The sequence below is a fragment of the Pseudophryne corroboree genome, chromosome 2 (genome assembly GCF_028390025.1).
Source record: "Pseudophryne corroboree isolate aPseCor3 chromosome 2, aPseCor3.hap2, whole genome shotgun sequence".
Classification (NCBI taxonomy): domain Eukaryota; kingdom Metazoa; phylum Chordata; class Amphibia; order Anura; family Myobatrachidae; genus Pseudophryne; species Pseudophryne corroboree.
This window is the reverse complement of record NC_086445.1, coordinates 521,883,380-521,902,809: the sequence shown is the minus strand read 5'-3', so window position 1 is coordinate 521,902,809 and position 19,430 is coordinate 521,883,380. Positions and strand designations below refer to the sequence as shown.

The 19,430-nt window shown below is 44.8% G+C and overlaps 1 protein-coding gene and 1 pseudogene across 1 annotated transcript in view; one reads left to right on the top strand and one right to left on the bottom strand.

The window, feature by feature from the left end:
• Positions 1-19,430, bottom strand: part of MTFR1L (mitochondrial fission regulator 1 like) — a 44,227-nt gene that overhangs the window by 18,796 nt on the left and 6,001 nt on the right. The window contains exons 2-4 of the mRNA XM_063954178.1: positions 15,433-15,537; positions 12,863-12,969; positions 865-1,073 (exon numbers count right to left, since the gene is read on the bottom strand). Coding sequence (XP_063810248.1) covers positions 865-1,073; positions 12,863-12,969; positions 15,433-15,537 — 421 coding nt within the window. The remainder of the gene's footprint in view (positions 1-864; positions 1,074-12,862; positions 12,970-15,432; positions 15,538-19,430) is intronic.
• Positions 5,263-5,381, top strand: LOC135052204 (5S ribosomal RNA; annotated as a pseudogene).

The window sequence follows — 19,430 nt, the reverse complement described above, 5'->3', positions numbered from 1 at the left end:
TCATGCAGGCACCAACTCTAAAACTGAGCTCCCAGTGCCTGGAGGCGGGGTTATAGAGGAGTCCCCGCAATGCATTCTGGGACAGTCTGAAACTTTAGCCTGTTGGTGCCTCTGGATCAAGATCCATCTCTACACCCCAATGTATTCCCTGTGGAACACAGTGTACCCCGCTGCAGAAACTCCCTTATCCTTCAACTTCTAAATCATTTACTTGACCCCCCTTCCCCCTTCAGACAACATTCCTTACTCCAATATGCTGAATATGTTTTCAAGACATGTTGAGCCATCTGGAATGAATTACCCACCACATGAGATTATACAGATATGGCAAAACCATGCCTTGTAAGTGATTGCCCCTTCAAAAAAACGTCTGAGTTTGTCCGGCATCCCGCATAGCCACCGAACTTGGGCGTCATTACATCCGGCCTCGTGCTAAATACTTCCAAAACCAATCTGATAGGCATGCTGGGGACGTGATTCACTGTGAATTGCATAATCATGGCCCCTACATCCACTTTCAAAATCCCTAGAATTTTTCAGTGGGGTACAGGGCCATGATAACATGAACTGCGCCATCACACTACGCGCAGCTGCTTCTTCTTGGATTTCTCTTCCAGGATCTCCTGTAGGAGAGACATTAAGGAGTAGATTTACTAAAGCTTCTAAAAATGAAATGTGGAGTTGTTTCCCATAGCAACCAATCAGATTTTAGATATCATTTCTCCATTGCATTCTAGAAAATGTCAGACCTAATCTGACTGGTTGCTATGGTTGTCTGTTTTAGAAGCTTTAGTAAATCTACCCCTAGATAGTTACTGCTTTTGAAGCTGAAACTGCACCACCTGCTGATGGCCCATACTGTACCTGTGTCTACAGCAACTATCCTAGCGATCTGACTTCTCAGGAGACTCAGCTCATCTTGCAGGTCCGTAGATCTGTTTAAGGACATGCCCGCTTTCTTTAAACAAAACATTTTTTCTTCTTTCATTTTTAGATTGGGGACAGAGGAATTTCTCTGCATAACTAAAAGAGGACTTGGTCTCCATTTGTGTTTCAGTGGTCTCGTGTCACTCCTAATACAGAGAGAGGAAACAAATCAGGAGGAATTAATACCAGACAACACGTTTTTGCCTGAACTGCTTCTACAGCAAAACGCAGATGATAAAAATACATAAACATTTATACAGTACCTCCGTTTCTTAAAACGTCTTAAAATGCTCCTGCAACCGTTGGGATCAGGATGTTGCATCTCGTGTGCCGTTTAATCAATATCGGCCCAACCTCCCAATCCCATAGAAACCTGTAGACACTGACCTATTTCTAGCACATAATGGGTATGGTGCTAGCAAGGGGTTCATGTGGGGTGGGAAAATAAGAATTTACTTACCGATAATTCTATTTCTCGTAGTCCGTAGTGGATGCTGGGGACTCCGTAAGGACCATGGGGAATAGCGGCTCCGCAGGAGACTGGGCACAAAAGTAAAGCTTTAGAACTACCTGGTGTGCACTGGCTCCTCCCCCTATGACCCTCCTCCAAGCCTCAGTTAGGATACTGTGCCCGGACGAGCGTACACAATAAGGAAGGATTTTGAATCCCGGGTAAGACTCATACCAGCCACACCAATCACACCGTATAAATTGTGATCTAAACCCAGTTAACAGCATGATAACAGAGGAGCCTCTAGAAAAGATGGCTCACTACAGCAATAACACGATTTTTTGGTAACAATAACTATGTACCAGTATTGCAGACAATCCGCACTTGGGATGGGCGCCCAGCATCCACTACGGACTACGAGAAATAGAATTATCGGTAAGTAAATTCTTATTTTCTCTGACGTCCTAGTGGATGCTGGGGACTCCGTAAGGACCATGGGGATTATACCAAAGCTCCCAAACGTAGCTGCTCGGCAAAGTTGTAAAGCCGAGACCCCTCGGGCAGCCGCCCAAGATGAGCCCACCTTCCTTGTGGAATGGGCTTTTACAGATTTTGGCTGTGGCACACAAAGTCTGATTTACTGTATTGAATGTAGCTGCAACTTGAGGTATGTTGGAATGACGACTCGGAAGTTTAAGGAGCGGATCCTGGAACACGTGGGAACTTGTCGGAATGCTGCCAGTGATCTCACACGAATGAGAAAACTGACATCGGTTGCTAGACACTTTCACACCTGTCATACAGATTTCCAAAAAGACCTCAGAGTATTCGGCCTGGAACAAGTCCATTTAGGGATTAGAGGAGGGGATTTGACCAAAGAACTACTAAAGAAAGAGACAGAGTGGATATTTAAATTAAACACTTACAAACCAATGGGCCTCAATGAAAGCATAAATTACAGTGCCTTTCTTTGAATTATGACCTGACTTTAAACAATCAAGACCTACGGCCTAACGCCTATAATCACCACCTTGTCTTCTTAGGTTACCCGCCTGCCCTCCCCCCCCCTTTTCTCACAGTATAACTTATGACCAGCATTCACCAGATTATTCCCGACAACCAGGTACTGGTGACCCACCAGCAGACCGGCTATTTTCCCTTGTATTCCTCTTTCCCTTCCCCCGCCTTATAACCCGGCACCGGTGATCAAATAAATAATCCGGCACCGGTGATCAAATAGTAGACCGATTATTTTCCCCTCCACATTTCCTTTTCCTCCCCCTCTTTTCCTTTCATCCATTTATATCCGCATCATGTCCTACACATGTATTTACTCACTTCACCATGACTTGTTTATAATACACTGGGCACGGATTTAAGAAGGTTTAATGCACTATAGGGTTCACTCATCCTATCCCCTCTTCCCCCAACTCACAACCCCCCCCCCTCCCCTTAGGTTCATTCACCATGCCCACACCCAAGAATTAATGGGTGTGATGTCTAACCCCACATCTATCTATGTCCCTGGACATAAGTTCACACTATCACCACACCTTCCACTCACCATATCCTCACCCATGAACTAATGGGTGTGATGTCCAACCCCACACTTATTTTTGTCTCTGTGACACGCTTACCACACTTTTTATTCACATACGATGCCTACACCCATTCCCACCCTTATGGTGGGCTTCATCACCGTATTCACCCCATTCCAATTATTAACCTGTTCATTCAGCCTTAATCTAAGGACATACACCTCATATCACCCTTAACACTACATCTTCTCACACACACACTTGTTCCCACTCAAGCACCCCTAGGACCCCTCACCCTTATCCAAATTCCCCAGCCGTTCTGGTCCCACACAACCCACAACCAATTATGGCCTCTTTCTCATTTGTATTATTATTATAACCTTTTCAAATATAGGCATCCTTATTTCATCATTTGGGTTCACATATCAAGCTATTAATTAATAAGTTCTCAGTCACTGCCTCTCTCTCTCTCTCGTTTTTTAGCATACACCCGGTTTGGGTCCATTTATAAATAATTCAGCTGCCCTATCTCATCCAGCAGACATGGCCAGTCTGCGTAAAATAACTAAATCTATTTAGGGCAGGATATAAATAATATCAAAATATACACAAAAAAATTAAAAATTTAAAAAAAATAAAAAATAAATAATAAATTAATTTCTAAACACTGTCTAGAACTAATGTAGACCTAGTTCCAACTATCAATCAACAGATCGGCTCGTGGGAGCTCTAACACAGTCCCACTCGCTGATCAGACTGAACGTCCCGCATATGCTCGGTTGCCGAGCAACGGGACGCGCTAACCCCGACGTCCTAATCGAGCCCTGGAATGAAAGTGACGTCACCTGAAGCAGCCTAGGACGCCCCGTATCCAGGCAACATGACGCCGGAAGTATTCATCGGATATGACGTGGCGCGGCAGGGCCTGGTGATAGCGACATCGTTCAATAGCTAAGCGGCCATCTCTGCATATTAACCCTCTGCACAAACGAGGATACCCTAATAACAGGTATATTAATGAGTAGAGTTATACTCTTTCCCCTTTCCTATGCCTCAATTTCGCCACAACACAATGCATAGGTTGCCTAGCAACCTGAAAATTACGTCACTTCCGCTGAGCACAGCGGAGGTCCAAGGACGATTTTAGCAATTAACCACATTGCAGCTATTGGCTAACAGCCACCCATATGGGTATTTAAACCCATATCACCACATCATATCAGTAGCATTGGAAGTGAACAAGCCCGCAGGACGGGTGAAACGCGTTTTCCAGCATTTCAGCATGACCTATCCCAGCATCCCAGCATGAATCACTTCAACATTAACCAAAGACTGAAGTAGTGGAATTTGGCATCCCATTGTTTAGTGACTGACCCAGGGACCTGGGCAGGGACCGGTACACTTTTCTATATTTTTTGTTTCTTCTGGGATTGATTCTTTATTTGATCCCACATACCCAGGCAGCAATCCGACATGCCCCCCTTTGTCATCAGGGCACCCCAGGGATCTGGGCAGTGATTGTTACTATACATTTTCCTCACCATTTCCCCCCCCCCCTCCCTTGTTTTTCCTTTTTTCTCTTAAATTGTTATTGCTACGTGTTTCAGCAATATTATCCCAACTACTTATTGTTATTATATTATTTTAGTAACCTTGTCTAGATAGCATTGAGTACAGAATTAATAATGACATTTGTCTAAGCATTTTATAAGTCAGCATCCCAGGGGCCTGTTTACCCCCACTCTCGATTATACTGTAAACAGGGATACCCCCTATACACATCCGAGATTGTGGATCACTTGAAACACCTGTATACTAATGCTTGATGCTATAGCTCTGTAGCTCTATATAAGATACTAATCAGACCTATTCAGGTTCATCTAGGAATCCAGGCAGGTTTATCACACCGCTATTTTTCTTATTTCATCAGTTATGTGATATGGTATACATAGTATTTGTGTATTTGCCCTTTGTAGTATAGGTGTGAATAAGTGTGATGACGAGTACCCCTCAGGGGCTGTGTATCAATCTCTCTTTTCCATTACTCGTTATCTCTATTTTCCGTCAATAGAGTAAATTACTGAATATAACCTGATATTCTCAGTTACCTGATTTTATGTGTATTTATCACTGTCAATTTCTGACAGCATTTTGTCTTGACATCAAGCTTTCTTTCTTCTTTCTATACTTTTATTCCTCTCCATATATCTGCGGACTCTCATCCATGATCCACAGGTTACCCTGTGCCTAACATGGACAGCAGATCCGCCCTTATTTGCTCTCTCTCTCTCCCGAATCTTCCTTAGGTGCACTCTCATTGGTGAGTCGGCTATAGAAGGCCCAAGGAATTACTACCATACCCCACCGACAGAGCCCGATCTCGTCCGATCTTGGAAGCAAAACGGTGGTGGGCTGGGTCAGTATCTGTGAGGGTGACCCCCAGAGAATACCCGGTGTTGTAATTCGTGACCTTCTCGACTCGAAACCAACAGCAGGATCACCACATTTTTCTCCAATCATCTCTTTCTGCTCATCTATCTGACCTGTGTCACTTAAACTTTAACTCTCTCCAAGTACCGTCTTCCTTGACATGTCACAGATCTGACATTTGCCAATGCGAATAAGGATCTATACTCCTGATAATACTTCGGATCAATGACCCTTGGAGGTCCTATTAATACAAGCTGAGCTTGTGCTGGTGAGATAGGATCAGGGTGTAGAGCCTGAGTGTCTACATCCCTCCTGAAGTCTATTAACATAGACTAACCAGAACATTTCCAATTTTTTTTGTGAGATCAAAATTCCCAATAGACCCATCAAATAGAGGTGACACCTCTCATAGATGTTGGTGGTCTACATGGGTAACAATATAGTTTGTTTAATTAATTGTAGTGGATTATAAAAGTGTGGATTTTTTTCTAGCAATTATGAGATAATAAAAGTTATGTTTTAACATTTTCATACTAACAATTTAAAACAAGAGTGCACCCACACAAGAGTCTTCTGTAATTCCTTTTCTTCCTAGTTCTCCCCTGACTCTGGGTGCACCACCAGACTTATTCATCAAAAAACGAATTATTCGTACACATTATACGTCATTCTGGTACTCCATTATTGTTACTATTTTTCTTGAAAGCTCAGAACCGGTGCGGAATCATATCTAATTTGTGAGATATACTGCCACAGAATGTGCAAGCTGAATTGTACTACAAATCCAACGAGCAATAGTCTGCTTAGAAGCAGGAGCACCCAGCTTGTTGGGTGCATACAGAATAAACAACGAGTCAGATTTTCTGACTCCAGCCGTCCTGGAAACCTATATTTCCAGGGCCCTGACAACGTCTAGCAACTTGGAGTCCTCCAAGTCCCCAGTAGCCGCAGGCACCACAATAGGTTGATTCAGGTGAAAACGCTGAAAACCACCTTAGGGAGAAACTGAGGACAAGTCCTCAATTCCGCCCTGTCCGAATGGAAAATCAGATGAGGGCTTTTACAGGATAAAGCCGCCAATTCTGACACGCACCCGGCCCAGGCCAGGGCCAACAGCATGACCACTTTCCATGTGAGATATTTTAACTCCACATATTTAAGTGGTTCAAACCAATGTGACTTTTGGAACCCAAAAACTACATTTAGATCCCAAGGTGCCACTGGAGGCACAAAAGGAGGCTGTATATACAGTACCCCTTTCACAACGTCTGAATTTCAGGGACTGAAGCTAGTTCTTTTTGGAAGAAAATTGACAGGGCCGAAATTTGAACCTTAATGGACCCCCATTTCAGGCCCATAGACACTCCTGTTTGCAGGAAATGTAGAAATCGACCTAGTTGAAAATTCCTCCGTCGGGGCCTTACTGGCCTCGCACCACGCAACATATTTTCGCCAAATGCGGTGATAATGTTTTGCGGTTATATCTTTCCTGGCTTTGATCAGGATAGGAATGACTTCATCCGGAATGCCTTTCTCCTTCAGGATCCGGCGTTCAACCGCCATGCCGTCAAACGTAGCCGCGGTAAGTCTTGGAACAGACAGGGTCCTTGCTGGAGCAGGTCCCTTCTTAGAGGTAGAGGCCACGGATCCTCCGTGAGCATCTCTTGAAGTTCCGGTTACCAAGTCCTTCTTGGCCAATCCGGAGCCACGAATATAGTGCTTACTCCTCTCCATCTTATAATTCTCAGTACCTTGGGTATGAGAGGCAGAGGAGGGAACACATACACTGACTGGTACACCCACTGTGTTACCAGAGCGTCTACAGCTATTGCCTGAGGGTCCCTTGACCTGGCGCAATACTTGTCGAGTTTTATAAACATGTGGAAGACTTCTGGGTGAAGTCCCCACTCTCCCGGGTGGGGGTCGTGTCTGCTGAGGAAGTCTGCTTCCCAGTTGTCCACTCCCGGAATGAATACTGCTGACAGTGCTATCACATGATTTTCCGCCCAGAGAAGAATCCTTGCAGCTTCTGCCTTGCCCTCCTGCTTCTTGTGTCACCCTGTCTGTTTACGTGGGTGACTGCCGTGATGTTGTCCGAATGGATCAACTCCGGGTGACCTTGAAGCAGAGGTCTTGCTGAGCTTAGAGCATTGTAAATGGCCCTTAGCTTCAGGATATTTATGTGAAGTGATGTCTCCAGGCTTGACCATAAGCTCTGGAAATTCCTTCCCTGTGTGACTGCTCCCCAGCCTCGCAGGCTGGCATCCGTGGTCACCAGGACCCAGTCCTGAATGTCGAATCTGCGGCCCTCTAGAAGATGAGCCCTCTGCAACCACCACAGGAGAGACACCCTTGTGCTTGGTGACAGGGTTATCCGCTGATGCATCTGAAGATGCGACCCGGACCATTTGTCCAGCAGGTCCCACTGGAAAGTTCTTGCGTGGAATCTGCCGAATGGGATTGCTTCGTAGGAAGCCACCATTTTTCCCAGAACCCTTTCATTGATGTACTGAGACTTGGCTCGGTTATAGGAGGTTCCCGACTAGCTCGGATAACTCCCTGACTTTCTCCTCCGGGAGAAACACCTTTTTCTGGACTGTGTCCAGGATCATCCCTAGGAACAGAAGACGAGTCGTCGGAATCAGCTGCGATTTTGGAATATTGAGAATCCAATCGTGCTGCCGCAACACTACCTGAGATAGTGCTACACCGACCTCCAACTGTTCCCTGGATCTTACCCTTATCAGGGAATCGTCCAAGTAAGGGATAACTAAAATTCCCTTCCTTCGAAAGAGTATCATCATTTCGGCCATTACCTTGGTAAAGACCCGGGGTGCCGTGGACCATCCATACGGCAGCGTCTGAAACTGATAGTGACAGTTCTGTACCACAAACCTGAGGTACCCTTGGTGAGAAGGGTAAATTTGGGACATGAAGGTAAGCATCCTTGATGTCCCGAGACATCATGTTCCAGGTTCGCAATCACTGCTCTGAGTGACTCAATCTTGAATTTGAACCTCCGTATGTAAGTCTTCAAGATTTTAGATTTAGAATCGGTCTCACCTAGTCGTCCGGCTTCTGTACCACAACAGTGTGGAATAATACCCCGTTCCCTGTTGCAGGAGGGGTACCTTGATTATCACCTGCTGGGAATACAGCTTGTGAATGGCTTCCAAAACTGCCTCCCTGTCAGAGGGAGACATCGGTAAAGCCGACTTTAGGAAACGGCGAGGGGGAGACGTCTCGAATTCCAATTTGTACCCCTGAGATATCACCTGAAGGATCCAGGGGTCTAATTGCGAGTGAGCCCACTGCGCGCTGAAATTCATTGAGACGGGCCCCCACCGTGCCTGATTCTGCTTGTAAAGCCCCAGCGTCATACTGAGGGCTTGGCAGAGGCGGGAGAGGGCTTCTGTTCCTGGGAACTGGCTGATTTCTGCAGCCTTTTTCCTCTCCCTCTGTCACGGGGCAGAAATGAGGAACCTTTTGCCCGCTTGCCCACGAAAGGACTGCGCCTGATAATACGGCGTCTTCTTATGTTGAGAGGCAACCTGGGGTACAAACGTGGATTTCCCAGCTGTTGCCGTGGCCACCAGGTCTGAAAGACCGACCCCAAATAACTCCTCCCCTTCTTCCAAATGCCGTTTGGAATCCGCATCACCTGACCACTGTCGTGTCCATAACCCTCTACTGGCAGAAATGGACAACGCACTTAGACTTGATGCCAGTCGGCAAATATTCCGCTGTGCATCACGCATATATAGAAATGCATCTTTTAAATGCTCTATAGGCAATAATATACTGTCCCCATCTAGGGTATCAATATTTTCAGTCAGGGAATCCGACCACGCCAAACCAGCACTGCACATCCAGGCTGAGGCGATTGCTGGTCGCAGTATAACACCAGTATGTGTGTAAATACATTTTAGGATATCCTCCTGCTTTCTATCAGCAGGATCCTTAAGGGCGGCCATCTCAGGAGAGGGTAGAGCCCTTGTTCTTACAAGCGTGTGAGCGCTTTATCCACCCTAGGGGGTGTTTCCCAACGCACCCCAACCTCTGGCGGGAAAGGATATAATGCCAACAACATTTTAGAAATTATCAGTTGTTATCGGGGGAAACCCACGCATCATCACACACCTCATTTAATTTCTCAGATTCAGGAAAACTACAGGTAGTTTTTCCTCACCGAACATAATACCTCTTTTTGGTGGTACTCGTATTATCAGAAATGTGTAAAACATTTTTCATTGCCTCAATCATGTAACGTGTGGCCCTACTGGAAGTCACATTTGTCTCTTCACCGTCGACACTGGAATCAGTATCCGTGTCGGCGTCTATATCTGCCATCTGAGGTAACGGGCGCTTTAGAGCCCCTGACGGCCTATGAGACGTCTGGACAGGCACAAGCTGAGTAGCCGGCTGTCTCATGTCAACCACTGTCTTTTATACAGAGCTGACACTGTCACGTAATTCCTTCCAACAGTTCATCCACTCAGGTGTCGACCCCCTAGGGGGTGACATCACTATTACAGGCAATCTGCTCCGTCTCCACATCATTTTTCTCCTCATACATGTCGACACAAACGTACCGACACACAGCACACACACAGGGAATGCTCTGATAGAGGACAGGACCCCACTAGCCCTTTGGGGAGACAGAGGGAGAGTTTGCAAGCACACACCAGAGCGCTATATATATATATATATACAGGGATAACCTTATATAAGTGTTTTTCCCCTTATAGCTGCTGTATTTTTAATACTGCGCGTAATTAGTGCCCCCCTCTCTTTTTAAACCCTTTCTGTAGTGTAGTGACTGCAGGGGAGAGCCAGGGAGCTTCCCTCCAACGGAGCTGTGAGGGAAAATGGCGCCAGTGTGCTGAGGAGATAAGGCCGCCGAGAAGGGGGCGGAGCCTATCTCCCGTTTTTCTGTGTATTCTGGCAGGGGTTAAATTCATCCATATAGCCCAGGAGCTATATGTGATGCATTTTTTGCCATCCAAGGTGTTTTTATTGCGTCTCAGGGCGCCCCCCCCCCAGCGCCCTGCACCCTCAGTGACCGGAGTGTGAAGTGTGCTGAGAGCAATGGCGCACAGCTTCAGTGCTGTGCGCTACCTTGTTGAAGACAGGACGTCTTCTGCCGCCGATTTTCCGGACCTCTTCCGTCTTCTGGCTCTGTAAGGGGGCCGGCGGCGCGGCTCTGGGACCTATCCATGGCTGGGCCTGTGATCGGTCCCTCTGGAGCTAATGTCCAGTAGCCTAAGAAGCCCAATCCACTCTGCACGCAGGTGAGTTCGCTTCTTCTCCCCTTAGTCCCTCGATGCAGTGAGCCTGTTGCCAGCAGGTCTCACTGAACATAAAAAACCTAAAACTAAACTTTTCACTAAGCAGCTCAGGAGAGCCACCTAGTGTGCACCCTTCTCGTTCGGGCACAAAAATCTAACTGAGGCTTGGAGGAGGGTCATAGGGGGAGGAGCCAGTGCACACCAGGTAGTTCTAAAGCTTTACTTTTGTGCCCAGTCTCCTGCGGAGCCGCTATTCCCCATGGTCCTTACGGAGTCCCCAGCATCCACTAGGACGTCAGAGAAAGGGGGGGTGTAATCAAGCCATGGCGACGCGGATGCCCGGAGGTGTTTACAGATCAGCTTGAAAAGGTGTGTACCCAGCTTTAGACCACGAGGACCTAATCAAGATACTGGTATGTAGCCCATATTTACCCTAAACATCTCTCAAACATTTATCTTTTTCCTCCTAGCTGTCAACATAGCAAAAAGATTAAAAAAAAAAAAAAAAAATGTAATATATATATATATATATATATATATATATATATATATATATATATATATATATATATAGCTCAAAAAAATAAAGGGAACACTTAAACAACACAATGTAACTCTAAGTCAGGCATGTCCAAACTGCGGCCCTCCAGCTGTTGAGAAACTACACATCCCAGCATGCCCTGACACTGCTTTAGCATTCTCTGACAGCAAAACTGTGTAAGGGAATGCTGGGATATGTAGTTTCACAACAGCTGGAGGGCCACAGTTTGGACATGCATGCTCTAAGTCAATCACACGTCTGTGAAATCAAACTGTCCACTTAGGAAGCAACACTGATTGACAATCAATTTCACATGCTGTTGTGCAAATGGAATAGACAACAGGTGGAAATTATAGGCAATTAGCAGGACACCCCCAATAAAGGAGTTGTTCTGCAGGTGGTGCCCACAGACCACTTCTCAGCTCCTATGCTTTCTGGCTGATGTATTGGTCACTTTTGAAAGCTGGTGGTGCTTTCCCTCTAGTGGTAGCATGAGACGGAGCCTACAACCCACACAAGTGGCTCAGGTAGTGCAGCTCATCCAGGATGGCACATCAATGCGAGCTGTGGCAAGAAGGTTTGCTGTGTCTGTCAGCGTAGTGTCCAGAGCATGGAGGCGCTACCAGGAGACAGTCCAATACATCAGGAGACGTGGAGGAGGCCGTAGGAGGGCAACAACCCAGCAGCAGGACCGCTACCTCCGCCTTTGTGCAAGGAGGAACAGGAGGAGCACTGCCAAAGCCCTGCAAAATGACCTCCAGCAAGCCACAAATGTGCATGTGTCTACTCAATCGATCAGAAACAGACTCCATGAGGGTTGTATGAGGGCCCGACGTCCACAGGTGGGGATTGTGCTTACAGCCCAACACCGTGCAGGACGTTTGGCATTTTCCAGAGAACACCAAGATTGGCAAATTCGCCACTGGCGCCCTGTGCTCTTCACAGATGAAAGCAGGTTCTCACTGAGCACATGTGACAGAGTCTGGAGACGCCAAGGAGAACGTTCTGCTGCCTGCAACATCCTCCAGCATAACCGGTTTGGCAGTGGGTCAGTAATGGTGTGGGGTGGCATTTCTTTGGGGGGCAGCACAGCCCTCCATGTGCTCGCTTTAGTCCAGGTCTGGGAGGAGACCCCTCAGGAGACCATCCGCCACCTCATCAGGAGCATGCCCAGGCGTTGTAGGGAGGTCATACAGGCACGTGAAGGACACACACACTACTGAGCCTCATTTTGACTTGTTTTAAGGACATTACATCAAAGTTGGATCAGCCTGTAGTGTGTTTTTCCACTTAATTTTGAGTGCGACTCCAAATCCAGACCTCCATGGGTTAATAAATTTGATTTCCATTGATAATTTGTGTGTGATTTTGTTGTCAGCACATTCAACTATGTAAAGAACAAAGTATTTAATAAGAATATTTCATTCATTCAGATCTAGGATGTGTTATTTTAGTGTTCCCTATATTTTTTTGAGCAGTGTATAATAATATATATATATATATATATATATATATATATATATATATATACACACACATACATACATATACACACACATACATACATATACACACACATACATACATATATTTCGACATTATACAATAAAACTTATGTACTGCCATTTAAATTTGGTTAACTACATTTAATTGCCAGACGCTAAATAAGGAGACCACAAACAAATACCTGACTCTTGCATAGGTTTCATCGTCATCTGCAGCAATCCACTTAATATCAGCTAGTGAGGGGACCATTGGTGCATCAGTGAAATATAGATCAGAACTCGGGAGAGCCTTAAATACAGGAAGAAAAAAAAAGAAGAAGACATAAATATACATACGCTCAGAAAGAACACACCTAAATTGCAGGAGTTAGTTATTAAAGAAACCCCTCCCATTATCAGAGCCAGGTTCTGCTGCTTGCAGCCGTTTTCCCAGCACGCTTCTATTTTTCTTACAACTATGGTTCAAGCAGGATGCTGGGTAAAGTTGGGGGAAAAATGGAGGCTTATGATATGTCCTCCCAATCACACATCGCCAATTAAAGTTGGTTAGTAAAAGGAATTTGCCAGTTCAGTATCACAGAACTAACAGAGGCCCATAAGAAAGAATGATAGGGCAGCAACAGGCAACCTGATACACTTCACACTAACTTTCAATAAAGCAGCACATTAACCTCAACCGCAGTGACAAGTTAAAACAATACCTTTAATGAAACAACGAGACACCTATATGTAAGAACACATCGGCAGGCATTTTAAATAAGAGTTATGAGCAATCATCTAAAAATATGGCAATAAAGCAGGAAGGCTTGGAGGGAAGTATGCCCCGGTGACACCTGTTGACTATCAGCGAGATAGATGCATCTTACAAAAATATTTTGAGAGGTGGTAGTGCAGCTCTAAGTAGCAGTGATATTTAAGATTAATGAGCAAGAATAAAAGTTATGTGCCAGGTTATCTATTTATATGCTAAATATCTAAGAATCTGCTACACAAAGGAAAACTATAAATAGAGTCAAGTTTTAATTTTAACTAAAAACATTCCATTTCACAGGTGAACCCAATCAAGAAGGTGTGCGTGTGTACAAGTGGTAGGGAAAATAGGGACTAATTCAGACCTGATCACTGTGCTGCTAATTTTGCTGTCCTGCTATCAGATAGTCGCCGCCCAGGGAGAGTGTAAATTCGCTCGTGCAAGTGTGCGATCGCATGTGTATGCCGTGCTAAAAAAGGTCCCTCAGTCAGCGGACAGCTGCAAATCCGTTCGCACCACACTCGCCATCGAATGTTTTTTCGATTGTGTGCAGCCCAGGACTTGCTCCTACAGTGCGTTGAGAACAGGCTGATCAGGTCCGGAGCGGACGTCACATAACCTCCCTGAAAACGTTTGGGAACGCCTGCGTTTTCCCTGACACTCCCAGAAAACAGTCAGTTACCACCCACAAATGGTGTCTTCCTGTCAATCAGCTTGTGAATCGCTGTGCGATTGAAATTTTCACACCACCTGTCACTGTTTGGCGTTGCCTGTTTGGTGACGCACGTGCACATTGTGGTGCATGCGCAGTCAGTCGATAATCATCCGCTGTGTGAAAACACACAGCAGCGATCAGGTCTGAATCGGGCCCATAGATTGTAAGCTCCACTGGGGCAGGGACTGATGTGAATGGCCAAATATTCTCTGTAAAGCGCTGCAGAATATGGGTGCGCTATATGAATATCTGGTAATAATAGAAGGACTTCTGGGTTTAAGACCAGGAAATCCTTCTCTGCATGCACCGAGTGACGTGGGGGGTGCTGGGAGGGATATAATTAGATCCCCCTCAGGGGGAAATGAGAATAGAAGCCCATACTTGGGTAACACCATCTAGAGATGGCGTTGCCCTCCGCATCCAAGCTCTGGAATGTATCACATTCCGGAGCTTGGTGCATATGCAGTAAGTGGACAAACCTCCGAAAATGACGTGTTCTGATGTTTGACCACAAATTATGCATTGCTGCATCCCGCCCATAGCGTTGAGATGTAATGTGATGACATAGGGCCTAATTCAGATCTGATCGCAGCAGCAAATTTGTTAGCAGATGGGCAAAACCATGTGCACTGCAGGTGGGGCAGATATAACATGTACAGAGAGAGATACATTTGGGTGGGTTATATTGTTTCTGTGCAGGGTAAATACTGACTGCTTTATTTTTACACTGCAATTTAGATTTCAGTTTTAACAGACCCCACCCAAATCTAACTCTCTCTGCACATGTTATATCTGCCCCCCCTGCAGTGCACATGGTTTTGCCCATTAGCTAACAAATTTGCTGCTGCGATCAGATCTGAATTAGGCCCACAGGGCGGAGAAGTAGTGCAGTAGTAATATAGTGCAGAGATGTAGTATGGAGAAGTATTGTAGTGATGTAATGTAACACCACACCCCCCTCCCCACTCTAGAGGACTTCTTTACAAAGTGGATATCATAGCTGTCAATATTGTGACTACATACCATTGGAGCGTACGGCTCCCATTATAGTTGGTTATCATACATAACTGTGGGGTGCTATTGGATTAAGGTTTGAAACTTCAAATTATTTCAGAAAAATTCATCCGCAGTGTTGGTAGTTTATATAGCTATTCCCGGAGTGTAAAAACGTTTTTCATTGGAAACCAGAGTAAACATAGAAGGAAGAGATTCATTACAAATAAAAAAATCCTGCCCTAAATCATATCTGGTATATTGTCAAAATGACAAATGTTTGAGAACATTACCTCAAAGCAGGCTCTAGCACAAGGTTTCAGTGGCAGGTGGGAACCAATTTTCCTAACCAGACTCCGTGCGGAACCACATGGCTTATTCTCCCACACTGGAACAGTCTGAAATAAATCACATACACAGTCGTCATATCAAATAGGTGAGATTTAATAGTTTAAAGTGCACACAATAACCAGTTACCACAACTCTGTGGAGATATAAGGCCATTGGTGAAACGGAACACACTATGCACAAACTGAATGGGAGGAGATGAAGTTCAAAGTTAGGAGCTTAAAGAAGGAAGCAAAACTGCAGCTACCATTTGCTGTCAACAGAGCACGGTCAAGTTAGGCGGAACATCTGCTATACATAGCTGAGGTAAGCAATATTCATCCACAAGCAATTACTTTCTGCTGTGTTTACTCTAAATGGGCATGAGGGAAGCGGCTTCTACATCATATGTTCTGCAAAAAAGTGACATAAAAAGTTAACAATTGGCAAGAGAGACATTTTACGTGTCCGTTATATGATGGCTCCTAAATCACGGACTTCGATTCTTTATTAGACTGGTAACCAAAAATAACAGTTTTGCACCCTCGGGTGCTTTTTCAAAAGGAAAAACCACCTAAGGGTGCAAAACGCATTAGAAAAAGTCCTATCATCTGCATCAGGATATATTGCCCTGGGGGCACCTGCTATTGATTCACTGTGTGGAGATTTACTTGAACATGCCAGCCGCATTGCATCCCATACTTTGCCGAAGGGTGAAAGCCGGAGCTCGTCTGCTGGGTCTCAGCAGTGAGAGACAAGGCCAACCAGCTGTACGGCTGACGTCACGAAGCGGCATACAGCTGAGAAACGAGCACCTCCGGCGCAGACCATCACTGGTCGGGGGAAGCACCTGGCCGGCAGGAGAGCTCCATATGCTACAAGCTGCACTCGTACATTTATGCACAGTATACAGTAGATTGGTAAACCTCCTCTTATAAATTTAAAACATACTGCTGTAATTATAAAAATTGGACTGAACTGTTCATGTGCGTGCACCATAAATTAAGCAGCAGCAGATTAAGCAACCCAAGTGGACATTTTGAATAATAAGTACCAGGAGAATCAAGCAAGATATCTATTTGCATGTAAATTATTTACAGATTGTTTATATCACGTGATACGTATATATATATATATATATATATATATATATATATATATATATATATATATATATATTTTTTTTTTTATTTTTTTTTTATTTTTTATTTTAAATCCAGTAAGATTTTATGACATCGGATGCCATACAATGATATACTTGTGTATGTGTACATAAAAAAAATTCTATAGATTTTTTAATCCAATTTTGTGCAGTGTCGCTACTTTAACTGCATTTATTTCTTAAAGACAGTACAAAAATAAAAATGCAATTTTCTTATATAAACAATGTCACATGTGTGTTTTTTTAGTCACACAGAATACACATGGTATTTTTATTAGCACATTTGGAATTTCTATTGTTGTCTTTTTATGATTAACTGAGGGTCCTTGTGACCATTCAGTCCCATTTGTGGTTGTGTGCACACAGACATAACTGAACCAGTCTTGCAGCTCAGGTTGTTGTTATATTTGTATGTATATATATATATATATATATATATATATATATATATATATATATATATATACACACACACCATATTGATATAAACGCCTAAATCTGTGGGTTCTATTTACTTACTATAAAATAGCTGAACATGCTGGGTAAAAAAAAAAAAAAAAAAAAAAATATATCTATCTATCTATATTAATAATATTATATATATATTTGATCCAGCGTGGTGGAAATATGGCTTGAAGAGTGACCTCCCCATGGCTGCACTTGTACGGTCATCTGTTAATCCAGACGATGCAGTGAAATACAATGCGATTCAGCTCCACACAAGTGACCAAACTGCAATTGCTCTGGTTGTTGGCATAGGTGTGGATATATAAAGGTCTGGAAACAAGTGTACTAAAGCTTACTTCCAAAGCCCACAGTTCCGTCAACATGCATACGTGAGAATATCCTTTACAGCCCAACTAAGGGGGTAAATCAGAGTTGATCGCAGCAGCAAATTTGTTAGCAGTTGGGCAAAACCATGTGCACTGCAGGGGCAGATGTAACACGTGCAGAGAGAGTTAGATTTGGGTGGGGTGTGTTCAAACTGAAACCTAAATTCCAGTGTAAAAATAATGCAGCCAGTATTTGCCCTGCACAGAAACAAAATAACCCACCCAAATCTAACTCTCTCTGCACGTTATATCTGCCCCACCTGCAGTGCACATGGTTTTGCCCAACTGCTAAGAAATTTGCTGCTGCGATCAACTCTGAATTACCCCCTAAGCCTCCTCAGTTGCAAGTGGAGTTGCAACTGAAACGTGTAGGATACTGCATTGCTCGTACTTGTGTACATTCATTCCAGAGAATTTGCAGGGTGAGAACACATAAGATATACACTGCAAACAGGCATACATCAACTGTATATGCGTGCAGTTATAGGACGGTTGAGGAAGAGAGACCCTGGCATGAGAACCCATCCCCTACTGGTAATCAGCCACATCCAGCGGCGTATTTATAATTGGTGCAGGAGGCTCCACACTGCAGACCCTATATCTATCTATTTAATACTTACCTCTTCAGAGGGGTGGTCTTCAGTATGCCGACTGACGGGATCCCGGCGCACAGTATACCGGCGCCGGGATACCGACAGCCGGCATACCGACACTTATTCTCCCTCGTGGGGGTCCACGACCCCCCCCTGGAGGGAGAATAAAATAGCGTGGCGCGCGCCACCGTTCCCGTAGCGTGGCGAGCGCGCAAGGAGCTCATTTGCGCTCGCCACACTGTCGGTAAGCCAGCGATCGGGCTCCCGGCGCCGGTATGCTGGTCGCCGGGAGCCCGACCGCCGGCAGATCGTAGTGAACCCCTTCAGAGTCCCGCCTCAGCAGCTCCTCACGGTAGACATTTTTCGTCATTTTGAGCTGGCATAGTAGAAAAATCACTGGGAAAATGGCCATCATGCCATTTCCTGGGAGACCTGCGAAAGCTCAATAGATGCAGGGTCTACTAGTGCTCACTAATGCGCTGCCAGCTAGAAAGCAGGCGGCCCAGACTCCCTTCTCTCTTAGGCCCTCATTCCGAGTTGTTCGCTCGCTAGCTGCTTTTAGCAGCATTGCACACGCTAGGCCGCCGCTCTCTAGGAGTGTATTTTAGCAGAATAGCGAACAAAAGATTAGCAGAATTGCTACTAAATAATTCTTTGCAGTTTCTGAGTAGCTCCAGACCTACTCACAGATTGCAATCAGCTCAGTCCGTTTAGTTCTTGGTTTGACGTCACAAATACGCCCTGCGTTCGGCCAGACACTCGCCCATTTCTCCAGACACTCCTGCGTTTTTCCCTGACTCGCCTGCGTTTTTTAGCACACTCCCGGAAAACGCTCAGTTACCTCCCAGAAACGCCCTTTTCCTGTCAATCATTCACCGATCAGCAGTGCGACTGAAAAGCGCCGCAGAATCCACAGCAAATCTGCTAAGTTTTTAGTTAAATAACTAAGCGCATGCGCCCTGCGTGCCTTGCGCATGCGCACTTTGCAACAAATCGCAACATAGCGAAAATCGGCAACGAGCGAACAACTCGGAATGACCCCCCTAATGCGCTCCTGGCCACATCTGTCATTTGAACATATTATTGCAACCTGTATAAGATACATCCAAATTTTAAACCTTATAAAATATTAGCTACTGATGTGGTAGATTAAGAAAAAACAAAACAAAACACAACAACATACATAAGAAGGTTAAAAAAAAAAAAAAAAATACAATCACAGCCTCCAAAACGTTGATATTGCAGTTAGATGAGAATGCTGACTACCATGAATGATACAAAATACAAGCTATCTTTATACTTACTCAGCTAGTAAAAACAGTTGCAAAGTCTAAAACCAGAGAGGAGTCTATCACATGTCCGCTCATACAAATATG